At 42.5% G+C, this 25,506-nt stretch overlaps 1 protein-coding gene across 9 annotated transcripts in view; it reads left to right on the forward strand.

Moving 5' to 3' along the window:
• Positions 1-25,506, forward strand: part of chd9 (chromodomain helicase DNA binding protein 9) — a 72,350-nt gene that overhangs the window by 2,347 nt on the left and 44,497 nt on the right. For 5 of the 9 annotated variants that reach the window (XM_044205525.1, XM_044205544.1, XM_044205508.1 and 2 more), the window contains exons 2-3: positions 2,261-3,966; positions 23,888-24,297. In XM_044205525.1, coding sequence (XP_044061460.1) covers positions 2,374-3,966; positions 23,888-24,297 — 2,003 coding nt within the window. In that variant the 5' untranslated portion in view covers positions 2,261-2,373. Of the gene's footprint in view, positions 1-2,260; positions 3,967-8,651; positions 8,808-19,703; positions 21,579-23,887; positions 24,298-25,506 lie in introns of those variants that run through there. The other 4 variants (XM_044205566.1, XM_044205568.1, XM_044205552.1 and 1 more) reach the window with 4 other exon arrangements.

The raw sequence follows: 25,506 nt of genomic DNA on the forward strand, positions 1-25,506 counted from the left end.
TAAGAACATATTGTAATTGGGACCTGTTGACAGTGGTTGGTGGGGAGAGTGATCATTCATATGGTACATGCCTGGTTTGCATGACAGTGAGCCATAGAAGCAACTGTATGCGATAATGTGATATTAGGCTACAGTAACGGGAGCATTTTAGTATTTTTCTACCTCTGTTTGCCCAGTTTATGATTTAAGTTTGGTTTAGGTTTTACGTTTTTAATAATTAGAATTATTTTACCACATTCTGAATGGACTGCCAGAAATAAAACGTAGTGATGCAAATTAAATCAGTTAGTGTCCGGTGTGAATTAAGTGTGAAGCACAGCACTCAGATTTATCCAGGAGCGTTCTATAGCCTGGCCTTGGTCCTCAACAGAATTTATGGCAAGAAAATATAATCTGTATTCTGGTTTTTATTCTGCGTGTACAACACTAAAAATTAGTTATAGTGTAAATGATTGGGTTAAAATAAAGAAAATATATTTTCAAAAGTCTAATAACAGCTCAGCTAAGTGATATGACACTTCAACAACCACAGGTGTGACAAATTATTTGTGTCTAATTATTGTTCGGATAATAATCGTGAATTATTTCACATACATTTCATGAACCTACTCACAAGCTGCGAATCAGCCACAGAACAGCTGGTATGAAAACAGGACGGCGCAGAGATGCATTGGCTAGCAGAAGGTTCTTGGTTCTGACCTGCTGGCTGGTTGGAGCCTCTCTAAGAAGTTTGAATGTTCTCCCTGGGGCTGCGCAGGGTTTCTCCAGGTGCTTCAGTTTCCTCTCAAAGTCCAAACACATGCAGGTTAGGTTTATTGGCGACTCAAGAATTGCCCGTAGGCGTGAATGTGAGTACGAATGGTTGTTGGCGACCTGTCCCACGGTTTACCCTGCCTCTCACCCAATGTTAGCTGAGAAAGTTCCAAAGCCTGCACAGGATAAGCGGGTATAGATAACGAATAAATGGAAATGAAAGCAATGGAACCAGTAGTGATACAGATAGTAGTTTATGTTTGTGTTTTGGTTTAATATGGGTCAAGCAGGCTAACTAGGCAAATTTACCTTTTAACAACATAGCCTAAATGTTGACAAGTTGGCAATTAATATGAGAATCCTGACAGTATTTGCGTTTTCGCTCGCAGACTGTACAATTACATTCATGTCGTGTATGGGGAAGTGTATTGGGATTTAAGGATGTTTAGCCACTTGTATGAATTCCCCACAAAACACACAGCATTTCTGACCTTGGATTTTGAGTCTGCACTGGGCACTATGTCCACCATTGCAGTGATACTGTTCATGACTTGCTTTCAAAGTAAGTCATTTTTAGTGATTTTTTTTTTTTTTTTTTTTTTTTTTTTTTTAACCTGTGATTACAAATCACACATGCAGTAGTTGAGGCTGCCATAGATATGAACAGAAAAACTATGGCCAACACCCAGTGTATATAAGAGAATGATATACAGAAAATACCACTTTAACCACTTATCGGCCTGACTGTCATTTGAAATATATATTAGCCAATGAAAACAATAAGTATCTCTACAAGTTAGACTAAGATAATGGAGAGATGACTGCGCTTATTTGTGCTTTTGTATGCCTGCATGCACAGCAAGTCAGCATGTACAGTAATGACTGACCTGGGTAAGCTTCTGTCATCTTCCGCTGGTCTGTGGTTACAGAACACGCACACATACACACACACACTCACATGCTCAAAGGACCTCATCTTCCTGTGTCCCTAGCTGTTGAAATTCTATCAGCTGTCTGCACCTCCCACACATTCTGCAGTAGCAGGGCAGGCAGCTTCATTGGTTGTGGGGGTGGGGGATTGAGGTGCGTGTGTGAAAGGGGAGGGGGCACAGGAAGAGGCACCTGCTGGTGGCTGGTGGTTGGTTTGCACCAGCTGCTCTGCTACACACATGAAAGGCAGTGCTGATGGATAATTGACAGTACCAAATATCTCCCAGACCTTTCTGACCTAGCCGTTACCTGCCTTTTGCAAGCTTTTTATTTGACACAGCATGGGCATTCTTTCATGCAATTCTTCTGATGAGGAAATGGATGAGAAAAATAGGGTTTCTGCTGGATTATTTTAATAAGTAGCTTGTAGTTTGTTTGTTTTTTTGTTTTTTGTTTTTAGCAAACTGTGATCTGATCTTCATCTAGACTGTCCATTACATTACTAGTAAAAACACAGTGTTTATCTTCTTATATTAATGTTATATTAAATTTTTTTTCCCCCTCCGTTTTTGGACAGGGACACAATATAATGGATATGCTGTAGCTCTGTAGACAGCGAGGCTCATTGGGACCAGCTTGGAGTTCCAGAGGTGGAGTTCCAGAGGTTCCAGTTACCCTTCGGGCTCTGCCATGGATTTCTTTAATGACCCCAACCTCTTTGTTGGAGGTTTGGAGGGGCTGGACGAGGATGGCTTCCCCTCAGCACCATCACTTGTGGATGAGCTAAACCTCAGTGCTGACTTTGAGCCCCTCCAAGTGGAGCCTCTAGGCCCAGTGAAGCACCAAGACATGATGCCACCCATTTCTACCCAACAAGCCATGCCCACTTACAGTGAGCAGATGGGTCACTACATTGGCAGTAAGGCACAGAATCCTATGGGGCAGGCATTTTCTGGCCCTGGGGGTACAGGTGGTGGAGGCAGTCGTATGATTGCAGACCAACATGGCCAGTACCACAATGCTGCCATGAGTCAAGTACCCCAATCCAATGGGCTGTTCTGTAACAGTAGCAGTCCAATGTGGGGCAACCAAAACCAGAATGGGAATATGTATCACCCCTTATCTCAACAGCAGCAACATCAGCAACAACAGCTTTGTCATCAGCAGCAGCAACAACTGCACAACCAGCAACTTCACATCAGACAACAAACACATCAGCAACAACACCACCCATGTCGTCATCAACAACAGGAGCAGCAGCACAGAATGCGGCAGCAGCAGCTGCAACAACAGCAAAGTCATCAGCAACAGCTGTTAAACCAGCGCCAGCACCAACAAATTAACACACAGACTATGTCCCTGCAGCAACAGCAGCATCACAATTTCTCCTTTCACCAGGGAGGTCAATCTCAGAGCCAACAGCAAGTTCACCATACTCAGCCGCAGGTTCAGCACCAACTAACTGTAGGAGGAGCGAGGTTCCATTCAAGGGCTCTGCCAAGTAAGTCTTATTTGGATAGTCAAAATGCTTCTCTGAGTGGGACTTGCTTACAACCACAGCAGCAGCAGGGTAGCTACCAGTTGACCAGGGGAGGTCAAGCCTTCTCTGGATCAGGACCGGAAGACCCTAACCTGCCTTTCCCCATGCATTCATCATCTATGGTTCACTCCATGCCCACGTGCTCAGTCAGTGCCACTGCTTACCAACCAGCTCAGTACCCTGCCTACCCTGGAGAGCCAGAAATACCCAGTCTCAGTCAGCAGTCTTTGTCCTCAGCCTCAGTGTCTAGACCCGCCACCACCACTGCACCCCTCACTTCTACAGTGCCTGAGCTCTCAGGGACAGTATGTCAGTTTCCATCCACAGCAGTTATGAGTCAGCAGCACACTAGGACGCCAGTTAACCAGGCAGAGGAATGTCCTTTTCGGGCCCTACGTTGTTCTGGAGAAATACAGGGAAACTGCAAGTCATCAGAGATGTTTGGTGAATCTATGTGCTGCTATCCCAGCATGGCCAGCCAACTGCCCTCTGAGCAGCCTCAGAGCTGCGGGGCCATCAACACTAATGGATACCAAGCACTGGGAGACAATCTCCTGCCATCAGAGGCTCAGGATGGAGACTTGGAGGGCTTGGAGCCTCCTGACCTCCTGCCTGACCTCCTGCCCCAGCTGGAGGCTGCTCTCAGCCAACAGGATGAATCCAACTGTTCCTGGGCCGATTCCAGCCAAGAGAGGGGATATGAGCACAGGAAACCACCACCTGTTGAGTACAAGGAAGATAAGGTAATACAATGTTGCAAACTTAAGTATTTGTTTCGTTTTTTGGTTCTTAAAAATATAAAGCATTTGTGTGTTGTTTTTTTGTTTTTGTTTTTTTTAGGCACATGCATGGCAGGATATTTTAGCCATACTGTAGCAGAGCAACTCTCTGAATGTAATTATCTTTATCCTAGTCTAATATATCTGTACAGCCTATGCACTCTGTCCTTCACCCAGATTTCTTCACAGTATAAATCAATGAGAGGAATTGGAGAGGGGTGAAGTTGAAATTAATTTGAAGAAATTAAATGTTATATTTCCATATATATCTGCTGTACTAATGGAGAACATTTCTTTGCTGACATTAAGAGGATTTGTGTTCTTCCCAGTGGAGCATGGCACAGAATCTAGCCACTCATGTAATGTTTAACTAACTATCACAGATAGAACATGCACTTGTCTAGTAGGAAACCTGCAATCAGTGGTGGAGTGGGGGAAGGTGGAGAGGCCATCTGAAAGCCTTCTGAAAATGATAATGGTCTGTCCTGCCTGAACTGTCTATCTGCCCAGTGTGCCGACAGCAGGTCAGGCCTGATTAGGCTAAGAGTGGCAGGAGTGTCTTCAGGACTTAGCTGTAAGCATACTTAGGGCTATATCAAGATGTGGGTCAGGGCAAGCCAGAGGCACTTGCACACTGCCTCGCTGGAGTGTGGGGGAGGTTGCACACTGTTGTGGTAGCTGCCACAGTTTCTGTGTTTGTATGTGTGTGAGAGAGCATGTGCACATGTGAGAGAGCGGGCTTGAAGAAAAGAGCGTGGTGGAGGAGAGTGGTTAGCACTTGAGGGAGGGGGAGGGGGTTTGGGAGATGGAGATGGAAAAAGAGAGAGCTAAGGAAAGAAAGGCAGGGAAAGAGACAGAGAGGAAGAGCATGTGAGGGAGAAGAGAAGCAGAGGGGGAGGTAGGGAGAATGCATTAGCTGGCTGTAACAGGCTTCAGGCGGTTCCTGGACCTCAGTTGGCTAGTAACTTAGCAGCATCCACACAGCCTCCTGGCCCATGTGTGACACATGACCAACAGCAAAAGCAACAGACATTTCATCAGGGTCTGCACACTTAAAAAAAGGACGTGAATTTCAACAAATCCATGTGTTCCTTTTTGATAATATTTATGTTGTACCAACAATAAAACATATTTTGTTGAAGGCAGCAGAAACAGATTATCTCAAACTAGACACATGCACATTATTTTCATAAGAGCACTTGTGTTTTCCATGACCCACTACTGACAAGGTTGACAGTGTCTTTCTCATTACCACTGACAACACAGAAGTGTTGTTTAACATTATCTTATTAACCCTACCTTTTCTTTATTTGCACTAACCCTAGTGTAGTAAACACTATGGCTGTCTGGCATACCATTTTCCATTTTTGGGGCTTCGAAGCTTCGGGGTCATAAACAAAAAATTTTTTTTTTTGCTAGTCACCATTATTAGCTGAAGCCTATGGAATTTTACACTGCATAAATGAGCCTAGTGGCTAGTGGACTTTTCCTCTTATAGCTTAACAAATTATGTCTTATTTATACTTTTTCTTACTCACCATTGGTTTAAGTCACTGTATCTTTCCCGACCATAGACTGTATATGAAGAGAACACCACGGTTGAATTTCAGCATTACGTAACATAACGAGTTGTCAACTCGAGTATTGTTCACTTCACCTGTCTTTCCCCCCTGCCAGCCCATCCGTCCCCCCAAAGCAGTCAATCTAGGGGAAACACTGTGTTGCTGTCATCCTCTTGCACTCTAAGATGCTGTTTAATGTTAATGTTGGATTATTATTTCTTATTTCATGGGCTATTTTTGGGGTAATGCATATATAATAAAAAAAACCCCTGAAGCATTCGAATACTGATTTGGATGCCAATTACCATGGCAATGGTAGAAGCTTTGAAGCATTCGGGTCAGCCCTAGTAAACACATGAATGATTACAGTTTTACAGTAATGGTTTGAGTGACTCATTGAAATCTGTCTAAATAGTTTCCCCTTACTGGCAGAACCGTTATGTCCCACCACTTGTGAAACCAAGCCTATGCCCGTGAGCCAAAACACAACCTGTGTGTTGTGTACTATCTTGACTATACCCAACAGGCAGCAGGCGACAACAGAATTGGTGGTCTGCCTAACCAGAGCTCATCCACACAGGCCATTTGCCCATCTGCAAAGGTCCTTGATTGAAATGGGGCCATGAACCACAGCCATACGAACGAGCCTCTCCCTGTCTGTGTCAACATCCAGCCCTGTGTTGATGCTTACAGGCTGACTGTGCTATTCATGTGCACTGATGTGTGAAGAGCCTGCTGATAGTGTGTTTGCTGAACAGGCAAGGCAAACGGAGGATAGCTGCCCATTCTTCACTCCCCAGCAGTGAATGTGGCTAATTAGGATTTCCAATGCTTGTAATGGTCAGCTGCAGCTGTGATGAGCACCTGGGGTTCAAGAGAAGTCGTTCCAGGTTGACATATATTCAAAGGTTAAATTGAGTAAAAATAATGTCTTAGGCTCTGCTGCAATGGATCTAAATTCAAATGAACAGATGTGTGTAGAACTCTGGCCTGTCCCATGAATCATTTCAGCAACATTTATGGATTTCTAGGGGGTGTTCTCTGAGGAGATATTTTAAGCTCACAGACATTAAGTTCCCTAGTAAGACACTTCTTAGTTGGATGCCAGTTTGTAATGCTTACGTGTACTCATGTGATTCAGCAGTCAGTCTTTATGCTGTGTGTAGTCAGGAAATCAAGACTGACGTCTTTGAGATCTCAGAAAATAATAGTAAGATGTTATATGTGTAGGTTGTAATAGACCATTGCGGGCAATGTTGCAAATCAATGAGCAGGACTGTTGTGGCAGTATTGAATTTACAGGGTTTTCACATTAATGTGATCAAGTGTCTTGATTTGTCTGGTCACTAGATAGTTATTCAGTTAATTACTTCAATATGGATTAGCCAAAAACAGATTTTTCCATCTGGTCATTTCATCTGAACAGTAAATGGTTTCTCAATTGGATTTCGAGAAAATGTACTATATCATACAACAGTATTACATATTGCAAAGATTTGTTTTCCATATCGACCACCCCTTCTGTTTAAGGATACACTAGCAAAACATTGCACCCCCAGGGACTTCGGACATTGGACTTTGGACACCAGTTGTGGTTCATTTCCAATGGGAGAATTGTGTCTTCCTTAGTTTGTATTCTTGATCACAATTCTAATGTGTCTTAATTTGGATTTGATAGAGCTATATATGGGTACAAATTAAACTAAGCCCCTAAGGCAAAAGGGAAACTGGTTTTGGAGATTTGTGGGGCAACAGCAGCACATTCAAAACACCCCTTCCCTGTGTACTCAAACTACCACCCTGGTATCAATCCTGCCCTTTGGTACCTAAGGAACCATCATTTGTATTCAAAACTGACATGGGCCGCTATGTTTCTGTGCACACAAGAAACCAGGTTACTGGGAGAAATCAAGTTTGTGCAATACATCAGAGAACACGTTTTAAATGAACTGCAATAATCTGGTTACTCTAAAATCTGTTATATGCAGCTGGTCTATAGTTAAATTTATTTACTACCTCCTACCATATTTTTGAAACGAGATTGGCATTTTTTAAGCATATTGTTGATTTGATGCTGCAGATAAAGAGAGAGACTAGAGAGAGAGGAAAAATTAGCAGTTTTTCTTTTTTGCCATTTAGCCTCTCTTTCTCCTTTAGAGCCAGGTGTTTTCTACGTGATGTCATATCACTGCATTTTAATCTGTTCTGGTAAATTAGTACCCCTAGTCTCTTGTCATGATGCAACACATCTGCAGTTTGTAATTTTCATCAGACCTGAGGCTTCAAATATAAGGGGGCAAATGGCTCCCTTGGTGAATAGAACAGAAAAAGAGATGGAAGCGGAGACTGATGGATACTGATGGCCTGAGCTGCTCTAGCCACTACAGGCCCCCCGGCAGTGACACTGAGCAGGTGCCTCGTCCCTGCCAGCCTGCCTGAGTTGCTGGTTTAGATTTGTTATCTGGCTAGGTATCACTGCTCACTCCTCTACACCCTGCCTTGGCCTCTGAGCTGTGTTGCGAGTAAGCTACTTTGGAATGTGTGTGCGCTTGCAAGTAGGGCTGGCGCGTGTATGTGTGATATGCTAGCTTTGTTGCTTTCTGACCTCTCTGAGGTTTATATAACTGCTAGCCAACCAGCCGACCAGACTGGGCAGGCAATGCCATAATCAGCCCTGAAACATGACACCATGCGTCACCCCCAGCCCTCACCCCACCACCCACATGCTCCACACACATACACGCGCGCACGCGCACACACACACACACACACACACACACACACACACACACACACACACACACACACACACACACACACACACACACACACACACACACACACACACACACACACACACACACGAAACATGCTGCTTCAGTGGCCACATGGTGATAGGCTGTCTCATTCACACACGTTCTCTGATCACCTCCCCCAACATTCTCTCTCTCTCTCTCTCTCTGCCTGCCCCCGCCCCGGCTTGCTTGCTCTGTCAAGTGTTCTGACTGTTTGCATCCGGCCTCATCGGCCTGTCTGTTTGGAGTCCTGCCAGATAAGGGCGGGGGATAGCTAAGGGTCAGAGGTAAACAGGAAGTCAGCCGATCTTTGCTGTGGGGCGGAAGGGGAGGGCTCAGAGGAGGAGCTGGGAAAGGACAGGGAGGAGGGAGTTGTACTTGGATTGAGTGTATCAGGAGCATGTGGGAACCCTGCCAGCCCAAAGTGCACAGTAGGTCTGAATTTCAAGTATGCTCTGCTTTATTCTGCTTTTCTTTCCTTCCTTCTCTTTCTTGTCGCTTTCTCAGGGATTAAATGGCTTAGAATATTTTTCAGGGGTGATGGGTGGGTGAGTGTTTGCTCAGTGGTCAAATGTGGAGGGTTTTTTCTTGTGTATGTGACTGGAATTCAAGGCTTTTTGGTTGTGACGTGAGACAACCTCCTTGAACTCGTGTTAACCTTTGACTGGCAGAGAGGGGAGAGCTGGGTGGTTAGACTCTCACAGTGTAGAAAGACTAGGACTTGAGGAAGACAGCATGAAAACCACTTGTAACTTAGCCTTAGTGTAGGGTGCCAGAGAGGAAATTAGAAAAGGCATGAAGGGGTAATGACCCCTTTGCCCTTGTGTTTACAACTGACACAGTGATTATCCTAACTGGTAGGAAGGAGGGATTGTTTGAGAAAATCTTGGAATGAAACATCTTAATATCAAGTAAAGCCTGAATAAAGCTAGCTAGAGTAAAGCTAGTTAAAGTTAGTGGAGCTGCAATAAGTCTGTTCCACTTGATACATGGTTTTCTTTACCACAGTTTGACTTTGACAGAACTTAATGTCGGTCACATTATCCAAAGAGTCGGCAGTTGGCTTACTGGTTACTGATTTGTAAGTTCAGCAAACAGGTTTGTGTCAGTAGGAAGTCATTAGCTAGTTGCCATGGACGCCTGTGTTGTAAGTCGAGACTTATTGAGTGTTATGCTTGTATTTTACAACACTCAGTTTCTGTTGACAGACCGATTGACTCACTGTTAACTTTTGAAGTTGAAAGTTCACTGTTGTAACTGGTATGTCATTAATGTATCGTCACTCACTGTGTATTGAGTCAAGCTACAGAACTGTCATACATGTTCACAAAAAGGTAAATTTAAATAAACAAAGACAAAAAAAAACACCTCGTCAAAAAAAAACTCGTAATTGTTGACAGAATCTCTTGGATGGCCTTTAAGGACATGTCTTAGTTTACCCATTTCATCAAAAGTGGTTCTATTAATTTTGTTCTTGTTGTTTGCTTTATAGCACTTTGCAAAGTGGTTATTTTTAATCTTGAGAAATCCGGGTTGACTGTCACAGCAGTCATTCGAGTGTCGAGCCCATCTTTGGATTCCTGTTAATGTGCAGGTTTCCTTGGCTTGGTGGAGTAAAATGTGGCTAGACTCCCATATACTCTCATAAGTGGTACCACACACCACCACCTCTACCAAAACCAGTGTAGTCCCTTTTGGATGATAGCTTGTAATAGCAATTTTATTTAGCCTAGCTATTTTACGTTAGTACCCCCAATGCGAAAGAACTCATAATAGGTTTCCGAATTGAACGCCTACAGATTTGTAATGTTTTTCATACATTTTTAAAAAAAACAAATGTATACCAAATTAACAAGTAGAACGTACAAGGGTGTACATATCAATCGATGCATGCCAGATTCTAAGACAGAGATACAACAGATCCAAACCACAAAATGTGTCCTGTGTATCAATGGCCATTGTGTACTACTGTTGGTGTAGCAGACATAAGTTTGAAGGTTATCTATTTAATGTCTGAAATTTAATGTGAGGAACTGCCAGTCAAAATGAGTTACTGCCAGTGAAAATTACACTGTACAAGTGCCAAGTGAAAATGACATTTTACTGTATCAAATCTGAATTTAACTGAGATTGAATCTTAATTGACTCTAAGTCTGTGTCAGATTTTAAAAAAATGACATTTATGTGTATCGTTTTTGTGTTGAATTGGCTATAAGGGATAGATGCACACCCCTAAAACCTTTTTTAAGCTGGGTTTATTGAAGCAAAACTGTTGAGATAAAATTTGATCAATGGTAGAGTGTTTCCAAAATGTCAGGTGCAATGTGAGGAAAAGCCAGGGCCAGTAAAATTGGAAAAGTATGTAAACTTAACATGAAATAATTGACATTGCGATTAATAAGCCATTGTACTTATTGTGTCACCAAACGGTTGTATTTGAACTTTTTCTATTGAAATGTTTATTGTATTATTGTACTTTGAGTAAGTGCAGTAGTGAAGTTTTTTTTGTAGGAAAAGTATGCTAAAATATCACTTAAAACAAATGGTGGCATTTTGTTGTTTTTACATAAGAAGGAAGAAGAAGAAAATTTTAGTCTGCTGAAGAACAAGCCTACCAGTAGTTCTCTTCCTGGCCCTATGATAACGTGGTTATTCCCTGAGAATGGAGATCAAGTAGTGATAAAAAAGTTTAGAAAAGTAAAAAAAGTCTCTACAGTGCCATGTATATTTGGGTTTAACACAGCCTCTGATCTTTCTGTCTTTATCCATTGACTTCTTCCCTTCAGTGACAGAAACATGCGCAGAAAAAATTGCTAATTTCTAAGTACAGTGGATTTCATGAATTAATTTTAATTTACTATTTCTGTATTTTTCATTAAGATGTTTCTTTGTCATCACTTGCTGCTCTTTGTCTGCTCTGTCTCACAGCCCGACAGTCACTCTGATTGTCATGATGATTGGCTGTACTGAGCTCAGTTGATTTATGAATATTTATGGCCACAATAGGATGAAATGCAGCAACTGAAGGATACTGAAACAATACAATCCACCTCTGACAGCTTGCTCTCTCAGATCAAACAGTTGTAGACTACCGTGTCTGGCATGATTATGAAATTATATTTTAAGATGTATTTATGTACTTATTAGCTGGTTTCCGTTTCAAACCAAATATCTGTTATTTTGACTAAACAGAAAACACAACATTCCTTCTAATCCACATTTTTAGCTATGTATATTTTTCTTATTCGTTTATAAAATGCTTCTCATGTTAATGGAGTAGAGGCGATCCTGTTCATTATGTTCCCTTTCTTGGAGGGAGAAAGCCTGTGTGCCTGGCCTCTACCATTCCAGCAGAGATTCACTCCACAGACATCTGCCTCGCACCGATGAGGAGGTGGAAATCAGAGCGGGGGGAAAAATCCTTACTTCATCATATTCTGAAGGCTGCAGGTCGGCTGCACACCCACTCTCTGTCTTGCTTGTGTGCAGATGTACATAGGTGCCTCTGTGTGTGTTCCTTTTTTCGCAGGCATTGGCCCTGCTCTCACTTTGCACTGCTTCAATAATGAAGGAGTTGAAAAGGTCTGGCATTAAGCCCCTTGCTGATTTCCCCTCCCTCTTTCCTCCCCTCGCTCTCGGTCTCTGTCTGGCTTTCTCCCTTTCGCATCCTAAGGGACTTTCTCTCAGCTCCACTCTTCAGTTTGCACCGACGTTCCCATTAATGAATGGCATCATCCGGCTTGCTTGTTTTGCACATTTCAACTTCACTTCCCTGCCTCGTGTCTGACCTGCTGTGTCATCTGATTCAGAGAGCACTACGTCATTACTCAGAACAACCACAGTTAAAAACCATCCTTAAAGAAGGTTCATGATTTTTTTTCAGTATGTAAGTTACACAAAAACCTTGAGCTGTTCAATAAGCAAAACACATTGATGCAAAATTGTCACTTCTTAGGAAGTGTGCTGCTTTCAAGTCCCTGTTATTGGGAAGAGTCTCATTTCAAAGGAACCATCAAATACTGTTAAATAAGTTAACTTTCGATTAGGGCTGCCACTAACCTCATTTTTTCTATTGATTTAATCTATCGAGTATTTTACCGATTAATCTAAACGATTCATTTTCCTCCAAAAACTCAAATTGACCATTTGTTTGGTGACTGTATGTCATTGTATAATGCAGCACAAAACAAAATGTAAACAAAGGTTTACATATCGAAGTGCAAAACTGTAGGTTTAAACTGGCAACTCCAACATGATAAAAATAAACACACACACACACTGGCTCCGTCAATCAATGTAAAATAAGCCCAAACACTTAATGGAATTTTTAATGTAGCAGGCAGAAGACTTTATGGATTTATATTAAACAGCTACAAAGACAAAAGATATCAAAAAGCTCTCCTTACTAATGAATAGACAACAGTATGGTTTCAGAAAGGCAACCCAATGTCACACTGCGGTGGCCAATCCCACGATCAGACCGGTCACACTCCTCCACAATCGGCCTGAAATATCACTGAAACCGGTTCATGGACCAAACTATGATACTCTCCCAGTTGTGTCCTGGCTTGGTTTATTTCGTGTACCCAGCTTCGGAGTCTGTGTCTGGCTTGCAGTCTATGCTGAAAAATAGCGATACCATAAAGCTTCTTTTAGTTTGTGTCCATTTGTTTGAGAGAGACAGCTATGGCTGAGCGACATAAAGAGTGAATAAGGAGAGGGAGCGCCAGTAGGAGAAAGCCAGTGAATCAGAGAAATAAAACATTATTTTCTGATTGTTTTACAGTGGTTATGTTCTAAAGCACAAATAAACATGCCTGCACTGCCACGCTGTCATCATGACACAGCAATTATGTAGTGATGTTGAAAGAAAAACAATGAAAAACCAGGCGTCGGTTAAAAACGTCGATGTTGACCTATTTTCAGGTTCGACTTACGTCAACTACTCGCGGCAGCCCTACATTTGATTAGTTTAGATTTCCAAATTAGGTGGTTTAGATAATCTGGCTATTTTTTATAACCTGTTTGATCGCTTGTGTTTCTTGTCCTTTGAGACTTTACTGAAAACTGGAAATATATAACGACAACAAAGCCCTTGGTGACTGCATTGTTAGCATCACTGATAGAAACGATGGCCAAATCTACAAAAATAATATCCAAGTTATAATAAACTAGAATCATCCTTTAAAGGTGGGGTATGCGATTCTGGAGAAAATCCAATACCATGACAAATACCATGATTTAACTAATGTTAGCTAGGTTGTGGGTTAGCAAATTGTCGCTACAGTTGCTGCTAAGAAGCTAACAGCCAGAGAGGATGAGACGGTTTCCCAGAGCCAGCAAACCAGCTCCAAACAGCAATACTCACAACTCCCCTGCTACTATAGCTAACATCACAACAACAGCATATCTTGGCAAACTAGAAAGTAAGCTGAATGTCCGTGGGCAAGTCATTGAACGTTACCTGACACACACATCATGGCTGGAATAGTGTTGTGTGGCTCCATCCGAGCCACTTTGTTTGTTTCCCGTTAAACAGAGCCAGGGCTGTGTACAAACACCAGAGGTTTTTTCAGCGCACACACTGAACAGACAGCTAGTGGACCATGAGGAGATATTCACTGAATTTGACAAAAAAGTCATGTATTAGTTTAGAATCGCATACCCCACCTTTAAGGTTTGCAAGACAGAAATTCCAGCAAGGCACTCTTCTCTGTGTGAAATTGGCATGCCACTACTGATGACTTGTAGCAATTCCACAAATGTTCCACAAAGAGACCTGCAGTGGTGAACTGTATTTGAATAGGAAAGGATCTACTGGTATGTAAAATCCAGGAGTCAGCTACTAATTGTGAAGTGTGTCCCTCTGTGGATGGATGGCCTCTTGCTTTCACTTTGGCTCATAATCGCTAGTGCTTGCCCATAGTGCTAGCCCTTAAAATATCATCTTAAATCTTGCTGAGCGACTGCACTCTGAGCTGACACACTGAAAGATGCAAGAAGGGCAGATGCCCTAGTTAGAATCACTGCCTGCTCTTCTGAGTCATTGGGCCTGATTGGCACAGAGCCAGGCTTAGGCTATACTCTGTATTCTGCACAACTCTAAAACCCAAGTCACAGCTGTTTTTTACAGGCCAAACTAAACCAAGACACAAAACAGGGATCAGGCAAGATTAATATTAATATCGCAACTTGTTGCATAGTATTGTGCATTGTTTCTTAATTCCTTTTGGTATTTTTCTGATGTCACTAGACTGATTCAGATATGACAGCCACCTCACATAAAGGTGATGGAAGACATCTTCTCTCTTTACCATGCATTCCTGCTCTCTCTCTCCTCACAGTCACCCCCTAGTGTTCAATTCTGTCCTAGCCAGATGACTAGGTACAACATGCGGTACCTGTAACACGTCACATGGATCTGTCAGCGCTCATAAACCTTTTTATTAGCAATAGGAATGGCTGTCTGTGCTGAACTTGATTAAATAAAGGAGCCACTTAGCTAACTGCATAATAGTGAGCGAACAGGCTGTCTTTGTTAATGCCTGTCGGATTGGAGTTGCTTGGGAGTGCAGCAGGGCTGTAGTGGAGAGACACATCCCTGCCATAGCTGTTAAGATTATTGTTTGTCTTAGAGAGTGAATGAGTGTTTGTGTGTTTGTGTGTGTGTGTGTGTGTGTGTGAAAGGAAGGAGGGAAGGAAATGGGGTGTTTGCATGTGCACATGTTGTTTTCTGTTTGTCTGTGATCATGATCCTTTGAGCTTTACAGGTACACGTGTATTTTAACTATAAATATCCCAGACACACACACACACACACACACACACACACACACACACGCGCACACACTTTTGTTTCACTATTCCCCTGGGGGACAGTCATTGACATAATGCTTTTCCTATCCCCTTACCCTAACATAACCAAATTCTAACCTGTACCCTAAAACCAAGTGTTAACCCTCAAAAAGCAGTCTCTACCCATGGGGACCTCAATTTTTGTCCCCATGGTGACACAAGTCTGAAGCACACACACACACACACACACACACACACACACACTTCTGAGTTCAGTACAGTTGTCAGACTTGAACTTTGCTTACTACTTTTTATATGTTGGGCATATTGCATGGTTAACCCTGAGGATGCAGCAATATCAATTCCCATATGACCAATAGTCACTAGTAGGATTATTATTGTTAGAAACAAAATAAGTGACTTTTAGTAGCTTTCTCTTTAACACTCAAAATTATGTTTGATGGCTTAAATTGCCCCTAAGTTATAAGTCTGTGCCAAACTAAATTTGGAAGTAAATTGTGCATGTCTATTTTGGAATTAATAATTCATTTGAATTGATTATTGTAGCCAAGAAACTACATAACATCACTGGTATGTGTTCCTTGATCAGTTGGAAAGTCTGTGTGGGAAGGTGAATGAAGTGTGCCTTTTGAGCATAGCAGCAGGGTAGTTTACTCTCACTTGCCATTGGCCAATGATAGAGGATAGTGGGAAAAGCACCCATGTGCAAAGGTTTGTTGCTGTATGAATTTAAATCCAGACATTGCTTAAAAAAAAACCCAACACAAATAATCAGGTAACTAACCACGATAAATACATTTTAAGAAAGTATTAAAACACAATTTAGTTGTTTTCTTACAATGACATTGCAACTGAAGTGCACTCTTTTTGTATTGTGAGCTTGTACTATCCTGTTTCTCCCTGTGCAGTTCTTCTATCTGGCTCGGTAAGGCTGTCACAGTGGAGCGGGCCAGACTGTAGTAATAATGCTCTGTTAGACTTTCAGCAGCTTCTCTAGAGGGCACCATGCTCAGCCCAGCTTCATTCTTGGTCCTGAATAAAGGATCATTAATGCAGGGTGCTGTATTTAATTGGTTGATGAAGTATTGCTGTGCATCCTGTCTCCTTTCATTTATCAACCCTGCTGCTGCCTCACACTCCAGTGTGGCTGCGAACTGGCCTGCAGCCGTAGGCCTAATTAGTAGGGCCTAATCTTTTTTTTTTTTTTTTTTTTTTTTTTTTTTTTTCACACCTAGACTTAACAGTGCAATCTATGTTTCATTAACTAAGCCATAGCTATGAGATCGGGTGATGGGTGACGATGAGGCATCTGTGATGTTTTTATTTTTGTGAGAAACACTGAAGTCTATTCTTAGTAAATAGCACTGAGAAACATTTTCAAGGAAGTGTGAAAAGTGAGGCAAAGGTACAACCAAGGTTGGTGGTGAAAGTGATGTCTTTGTTTATCAGGCCCTTTTTTTTATGTCATTATGTTGTTTTGTGGTAGAGTTGTACAAGAGAGCAGCTTCTCATGTTGAGTAACTCAAACTTGATCACTTACAAATGCTTTTGTTTCCCATATACAGAATTTCTGTGGGCCGCCCACCAAAATACATCTGACAACATCCAAAAAACAAACAAAAAAGGCTCCCAGAATGCAGCATTCATGCGCAGTCTTACGAATAATAAAACTATTTGAGTGCACACTCAGGTGTTGGATGTCAAACCACCAAAAATCAGTTCTGAACCTGTGGGAAACACTGGTCACTCTCTGATGGATGTTCACTCATTTCGAATGAAAGAATCCAATAGTGCTGCATTATTTTATTGACAGAAAATCAGTCAGTGACAATTTTGATAATCAGTTATGAGGATTTGGATTTGCATGCATCCCTTTGAAAACATTGTATAAAAATGTTTGGGATTATTGGCTAATGATCAAAATAATGGATCAAAAGGCCTTTTTTTGTCATTCAGTGCACCATGGAAAATGTTGCCATTAACACTGGATGACATTATATTCCAGTTGGCTATGGATTTCATCTCTGTGTATGACAAGTCCCCAGGAAGTGCGCCAGGCTTTGAAGCCAATCTGACATAGTGGCCAAACCATGAATTAACTTCCGGGTACGTCACGTGATGCATACTGGCCCAAAAATACCTTTTTCACCATAGACTTACATTGTGAAAGACGCGGCTGTAAAACGGTAGATCATTTTTTTGAGCGTCGCAACCCTCGTAAAATGACTAGTTTCGCCATCAGAATTTGATCCATTCGGTCTGGTAACATTTGGTAAGTCTAGAAGAGTCGCATGATTAAATCATTTTATCCCCATTTAAGTTAGCAGAGGGCTAAACCGGAAGTTAGCTGGCTTGGCCAGCGCAGAATTGATTCATCTGGGTAATTTCATTACAGCAGGAAGTGGCTTTTTTGGCTTCATGCACCACTGAGTAACTTTGATAGAAACGAACGGGGGCCCGCCTCCGACGCTGTATCCAGTTATCCAGTACTCTTTATACATCCATGGTGTATGAGAGTAGCAGCTAGCTGTAGACTCTGAAGCACCAGTGGGTGCTAGCCATCTTGTCATTTTCAGTCAGTGCTAGCTCTCAGCTCTCATTTCCCTAATGGTGAGTTAGTGGAGACTCTCACTCCGGTATTAGCAAGAAATGAGAGCAGTGGCGCAGTAATACAGTCCCTTTGATGAGGAAGTAATGGAGTGTTCAGAGACAGACACCTGTGCCTCTACAGCCACCCTACCGCTCTCTCTACACACACACACACACACACACACACACACACACACACACACACACACACACACACACACACACATTTTCCACTCACTTCCTTTCACCAGCTCTGCTACTCCCCTCCCCTTCCTCTACTCCCCTCCCCTCCTCTTCCCCTTCCCTCCCTCATCTGTCCTTAAAGGAAGCCACTCCCCCTCATACAAAGCTGCCAGGCTTGTTTGCATATTAACCGTTTAGTTGCCAAGGAGCTGTGGCTTCATGCCATGTGACAGTTGAAGCATGTGTGTGTTGTTGACTGTTATTCTCTTTTGCTCTTTCTGTCTTTGCTGTTGTTGTGACACACACAAACAAACCTTTCCAGAGAAGAAAAAATATTTTATTATCACTAACAGCCACGTAGGGTAAATAAGTCTTTCTGTTTTAAATAAGGTGTTATTCAGACACTGTACATGTCTGTCACCTCTTGCCTATTTTATGCATCAAGTAGTCTATTAGCTGTTGGGAGTGCTTTATTTGGATTGTAGATGGCAATTGTTTCTTTAAGCATAGCTCATTTTTCCACCTTTACAGCAGAAAGGCCATTCTCTGTTGTTGCACGTGCATGAGGTTGCATGATTATGTACATTTAAGGCAGATGCAGTAATGAAGGACACAGTTTTGTTTTTGTTATAACTGTTTGTGATGGTTAGGTAGAGACTATGCCTATGAGTTTTAACATGCATTGCACTGTTGAGGTGTGTGTGTGTGTGTAGTCAAAGCTCACCCCTAGGCAGTGTACCCTGGTGGGCATAATCTAACAGTGGATTTGTTTAGCTTGGAGAGGACCCTCTTGCTCACCTCCCAGTAAGCATGTGGTCTGCTTTAAAGTCCAAACTCCAAGGCCTGGCCTGGCAGGTGGATCTGATGCCTACTGCTGCACACACTTGGAAAGGACATCTGTTGTTATGCACACATGGCAGTTATCTCTGTCTCTGTATGATATACAAAGCTGTAAAATGTAAAACTGCACAAACCACAGAGATATAGCGAGAGAACTTCCAATGCCACCATTACACCTGTGTGTTGGCAGTGGTTGGCACTGATCTTATAACCTTCCCCTTCTCTTCTTACACACACACACATGCACTCACACATACACAGTTTGAATAAGGCTGTCCACACCATTCCAGTTGGTCAGTTGCATATAACTTTATTTAGGCTTTCGGTTTCAACATGCAATGTAAAGCAATATTGTGTTGTAACCTACACACGCTCACCCACATATTTCGCACCATATTTGAATAAATTCACAATATGTAGCTTTGCCTTGGGCAGAGAGGGATCGGAATGGAACAATAAAAATATAAGTTATGCAAAAAATAATACAAAATAACATTTTATGGGCCACGCATGCCCCAAAACCACAAAAAGTCACATCAAAGTTCCTGTCTGGAGGTCAGGCTCTTGTCATAGAAGCACACAGAGAACATTTCATATTTACCAAAATGGTTCCTTAGAGATATATGCTTGTTATGATCTTTCTTTGCTTTTAAAGATCTTGTGGAAGATCCCCTGTGATGTCTTTATTGTGTGTGTTGTTTACTAATCTCTTTAAGTCAGCTGCCTGTAGTCAGCGTCATCTGTCAGGAGATATGTATTAACATATCATGTTTTAAAAGGTGTTAATGTTTTGAATCAGATGTGGTCATATATATATATATATATATATATATATATATATATATATATATATATATATATATATATATATATATATATATATATATATATATATATATATATATATATATTTTTTTTTTTTTTTTTTTTTTTTTAACTCTTTTGAGACATGGGGTCAAAAGCATACCCCTTCCTAGCCCCAGATATGTGGCCGGTAGTCCTGGTTGCACTAGGCAGCTCACATATGCCAATGCGTGCAGCTGCATGAAAAGTGAACAGGGTGTGTTGGCTGAGAAAGAAGCATGTTCAGCTGATTTTGCACAGTAAATACAGATTTAAAAGCTGATGGGCTATCTGTCAGTAACTGGCCTGACCCAGTAGTGTTGTTTACTGTACCGGGCTTCAGGCCAGCCATGTGTCTCTTCATAACTCCCAATACCATGTGCCAGCCGGTGCACATGGCCCCTGCATCATGCTGTCAGGAGTCCCCTGAAAGGCCGGCTCACACCTCCGAAGATCTCTTCTGGCGCACAGGAAGAGATGCATGTATTGGACACATACCAGTTTCCCCTCTTGGAATTTTTTTTCCCCCAAGAGTCATAGTAGGGTGACCAGGCCTTGACCTCAAGTGTTTGAATTCACCACTGGAGACTCAGCGCAGAGTAGGCTGCATGTGTCTGGTATGGTTAGGAAGTAGAAAGTCTGCTGTACACTGCTGTCTTAAATGTCTGCAACTTTGCGTGTTGTTAGTATCAGGAATACATTTTTAGCCTTTGAGAATTGTTTATCTGTTTGTTCATCTTGCTTTTCTCTATGATGCTGTTCCATAAATAAATCAGCACTGTCATTGGCAGTAACCTACATGGGGACAAAAAAAGCTATGATGTTGACAATCTGTGGTGTTGGCAAAACCCAGTACTTCGGGGGTTAAGTTGTGAAAGTTAATGTAATAACTGCTAGCACCATCTGCTGGCCTACTTCCTTACAAAGAGAGAGAGAGTGAGAGAGCGAGTGAGTGAGTGAGCGAGTGAGAGAGAGAAAATCGAGGGTTTTAACGACATCTCTAATATTCATGCTGATGCATTTTGCTGCTTTGTGCTTTCATTTTCCGCCGCTCTGCCTGCCAGAGTCTCGAGCTCGCCATACACGCCCCAGCCAAGGAGAGAGGAGGGCAGCGAGGAAGAACGAGGAAAAAGACAAGTGGGGAAAAGGAGGAAATAACAACTGGCCAAACAAGCAAGCTAACACAAAAGCTTTTTTGTGTGTAATAAAAGGAGTAACCTACCTTATCCTGACTGGTGAAGAAGACGAGGAGAGGCGCAAAAAGGGAAACGGAAAAGCGGAAAGAGCAAGAAAGAACGAGAAATGCGAGGGAGAAGGCTCAGAGAGGCATAGAGAGAGAACACGAAAGGCAGGCGGAAAGAGAAATCAATGAGTGGGGAGGAGAGAGGAGGCAGGGGAAGGCAACTCTTGACACACACGCACAGAGAGAGAGTGAGGGAGACTTTGGTGAAGCCGGACAACGGCGAAGCAGCACGCAGCAGCAGAATGAGAGCTTCCTGGACTGCCACGCACCTCCTCTACCGCCCACAGCGTTGCTCCCTCATCACCCTGTGAAGAGACAAACGAGGGTGAGAGAGAGAGAGAGAGAGAGAGAGAGAAAGAGAGAGAGAGCTCCCATGCGCTCCTCTTGAGCCCTGCCTGCTGGGGGAGGAGGAGACGAACGGCTCCAGCGCTCTCTGCCTGAGGAGAAGAGCTTACCGGGGAGGAGGAGGGGAGGCAAACGAGAAGAGAGGGAGGGGAGGGGGGGACACACGGCTCAAGGAAGAGTGAGAGAAAACGACTGTTGAAAGGGAAAGAGTCAGTGTATTTTGTAAGAGAAAGCGCAAGCGAGCAACGGAGAGGGAAAAAAACCGGCGAAAGAGCAAGGCTTTTGTTAGCCGGTTGGAGAGGGGGAGGAAAGAGGAAGAAAAAAAACACCATGTCTACAGTGAAGAGGCCAAGAGGAAGGGTAAGTGAGCTGCTCTGAGAGCTGGAAGGGAGGAGGGACGAGGGGGAGGAGGAGGGGCCGGCAGGAACTGAACAACCTCCTCTGCTACTGGCTCATGCTGCACTGCCGCCATCTTGAACTCATTGCTGCTTTATTTTCCTCCCCTCCATACTCATTTGCTTTGCTGTGCAGTACTAGACCTTATCAAGGCACACTAGCTTTACAGTGTTTTCCCCCCACCCCCACTCCCTATTCATTCCATACATCCCTTTCTCATCGTCCTTTGAATTCCTCTCTCCAAGCTGCCCTGCGCTGTAGTTTATGTACAGTGCATGATGTGTGTGTGTGCGCACGTTTGTGTGTGCGTGTGTGTGTGTGTGTGTCCTCCATGAGTTGAACCTGTCAGTCACCAGTGAGCTCACTACATGTGGAAATGAGGGGGTGAGAGCAAGGGAAAGCTGGCCGGCCCAAATGAAGCTTACTCTACCTTTTCATGGGCTGTAATGGTCCCCAACGTTTTCGCGGGACTACGTGCTGCTAGAGAGATTGAAATCACTGCAGTGCTGGCAGGCTGTAATTTCAGTTATTTATAGATGTATTACACAGCTGCAGTGCTCTCAGTTTTGGTGCATTTTATCTTTTCTCTCTCTCTCCCTCTCTCTCTGATAGAAGCCTGTTTTCATATTTTTTTTTCTTTCTCTTGCTGCTTCTTTCATGTGCCCTCATGTTCTTCCGCTCTTAAGCATTGCTTTCAACCCCTCCCCCTCTTTTTTTTTTTTTTTTTTTACCATTAACTTGAATGAGAACATTCCAGCATGATCCAGTAAATTTCTCCCTAATAGCCTCAGCAGCGTTGCACACGTGAAAATCATAATGCAGCTCTTGTGTGTATGTGTGTGTGTGTGTTTTTTTTTGTTTTGTTTTTTGTTTCCCCCTTTCCTTCCAACTGAATCGCTAGTAATTCAACTCCCTCCCCCCACTTTGTTGGCGAGGTTCAAGCTAATTCTCTTTATTTAGCTAGCAGTGTGGAAAAAAAGCAACCGGCCGCGCCTGGGCCATGTAGGCATACGCAACACATTTTTAGATTAGGTCATCCATTTATGGGTTTCCTCTCCGCTGGGCTCAAGGCCCACCACAAGCGCTTGTGTAGGCTAAACCGCAGTCACACCATCTATTTTTCACATATTATCATATATCAGCCAGGCTGGATTATTTATGTCTGCAAGGTTCACTGTAACCTGCTACACTGAGCCAGTATTTACCCTACCTTTGAATAGCTTACTCCATCTAAAAGAATTTCTTTTGTATCAGGCTCAGAGTTTTCATGTCACATGGTTTCAGAGTTTCAGAGTCCTCTCCATCTGATTTAAATGAATTCTTGGGGGAGAAACCGGCCTTTTTCATGCTGAAGGTCTGCTGGTAGAGTTACATAGGAGGCTGAGAGTTGAAAAGAGCATCATGCAAAGCGAGACAGGTCCACCCCCCACCCCCAGCATCTGAGATGTGGAGAGCAACAAGCTCTGCTGTCTCCAGAAGGTTGTGTTTTTCTGAATGAGTGATAGCAGTAGTCACATCACAGTATATTGTAATTTCATAACGGGTTTGCTGTGGTTAACGGTAATTTTTCTTCATATTTGATTATCACATTCACCCTCTGCTTATTGTACACTGCAATGGCATCTCAATGTGCTGGCACCATTTTCTGTAAAACCATGGTTTGCTTGTATTACTCACCTATTAGCTGAGGGGTATGAATGGCCTCATACATTCATAACAACCTTGTTATTTATGGCTTTTTATTCTAATGTCATTACTTGTGTGTTACAAAACATGAAGACAGGTGTTTTGAACAATACTAATCTTTTTATACAGAAAAAGACCAAGCTTAGAGGTTGGATGCATTTAATACCAAACCCGGCTAGAAAATAGCTTATTTGGTACCTCTATATGTGGAGGAATACATGATTAGGCAGTTGGACACTTGTGCCTGTAGCACCTGATTGGTGGCAAAATCTATATTGTGCTTAAATAAACTGAGTTCAGTCTGACCTTTTTCTTTTGTTTGTCCTTTTTTGAGAATCTGCTAAAGCTTGTCTTTGTACAACATCAGCTTCAGTCACTCAACTCTGCTTTAAAGGTCAAGTGTCAACTTTATAGGTCTGTGTATCACTAGGTCCTTCTATATCACATCACAGCATCTAAGTTTGGGTTTGTGTCATCTACAATAAATGACATCATGTATGTAATATTCATGAGATATTTGCCTTAAAGAGGATCATAATTCTAAATGCCAATTATCTTTCTCTTTATTTTTCTCCCTCTTTCCTTAGCCTCGAAAGAACGCTAATGGTCCCGGTAGCCAGGTACGGGTCCTCAGTCCTCCAATGAAGAGCAGCTCATCGTCCTCCTCCTCTTCCTCATCGTCTTCATCCTCATCCAGCTCCTCATCGGAGAAGAGAGCGCCACGGAGGACACATCATCAGATGGAGTCAAATCTACTGGACAAGCAGGAGAAGGCCAATAGGATAATATCAGAGGCTATTGCTAAGGCACGGCAGCGTGGGGAGAAGAACATCCCCAGAGTTATGAGCCCTGAGAGCTTCCCCAGCTCTTCCTCACAGTACAAGACGCACCGTGACCGCAAGCACAAAGGAAACGGCAAGTCACGGCCCAAAGAGAAGGCCTGTAGGAAGGCCTGCATTGTACCCTCCTCCAAGCCCAGGCAGAAGTCAAAGATCGGGTATGTAGTCACAGCCGTAAATACTGTTCTGTAAACCACTGAAATGTACCATCATTTGTTAAAATCATCCCGTAAGTCAAGCTTTGATCAGGTCCTACCCTACCCAAAGCAGTATATAATTTCTTTTAACAGAACCCGAGCCTAAACCATTGCAGCATTTAATGAGCCCAAATGAACAAGTGACATATGCCACTGCAGTAGGTAAATCCCCTGTCATTGTGCTACCGTACTTAAGGGGATTTCTGCATATTTGACCCAGTGATAGGGCTGCAATAATCAATTATTTTCATAACCAATAAATCTATTGATAATTTTCTTCATTAAAATGTTTTTATTTTTCTAGTTAAACTGATAAATGTTCAAAATACTGGCAGAACCAGATATGCAGATAGATGCGATGTTACCACAATGGTTTGTTTCACATGCTTTAGGGGAAAAAACTAATGAAATAATACCTGATCCCATTGAGCCTGAGGTATTTAAAGGGATAGTTGAGATTTATTTTGACATAAGATTGTATGATGTGGGTGTTTTTTAATTTTTTATTAAGAGGCCACATTTGCTGGTGTTCATTTATGTCGGACGAGCTGCCGAATTGCTAGGTATAAATCTTAACTATCCCATTAAGAAAAATCTATCCCAAGTTGGAGTCTATTGGGTTTGAGCTGAGAATCAAAGCTCTATTACTTGGCAATTAAAATAACATTGTTAGGAGGATGCTCATATTAAACAATGCATACATTTCAGAATGTTTGGATTTCTGAACACCTGATGCCTGTACTGTTATTGTCTATTTTACTGAATTAACCTGCTTGTGTACTGGTACGTTTTACTAGTGTACATTTTCTGCCTGTGGTTGCCAAGATGGAAGCTCAAAGTTCAATAGAATTTACTGCACGCCATAACAATAAACCAGGCTCAGTGATCAGCAGACACGGGAGGAGCAAACAGAGGCTGCATTTACATGTGAGGCAGTGCTGCCGAGTATATTCAGGCAAGTAGTGCTGATGTATAGATACCTTGATCCACCTCCCATCCCCCTGTTTAACTGCTATAAGCAGTGTGCAGCTATAAGCCACACCCAGGGTAGGGAGGTAGGGAGCTGAAGGAAAAGGGGGAATTTTTAGATACGGTAATGTCACATTGTGCTTCTGAAAAACAGTAGCCTTATTACTTTTAACCATGACTGAGAAGGCCTGAGTTTTTTAG

The sequence above is a fragment of the Siniperca chuatsi genome, linkage group LG1 (genome assembly GCF_020085105.1).
Source record: "Siniperca chuatsi isolate FFG_IHB_CAS linkage group LG1, ASM2008510v1, whole genome shotgun sequence".
NCBI classification, from domain to species: Eukaryota; Metazoa; Chordata; class Actinopteri; order Centrarchiformes; family Sinipercidae; genus Siniperca; species Siniperca chuatsi.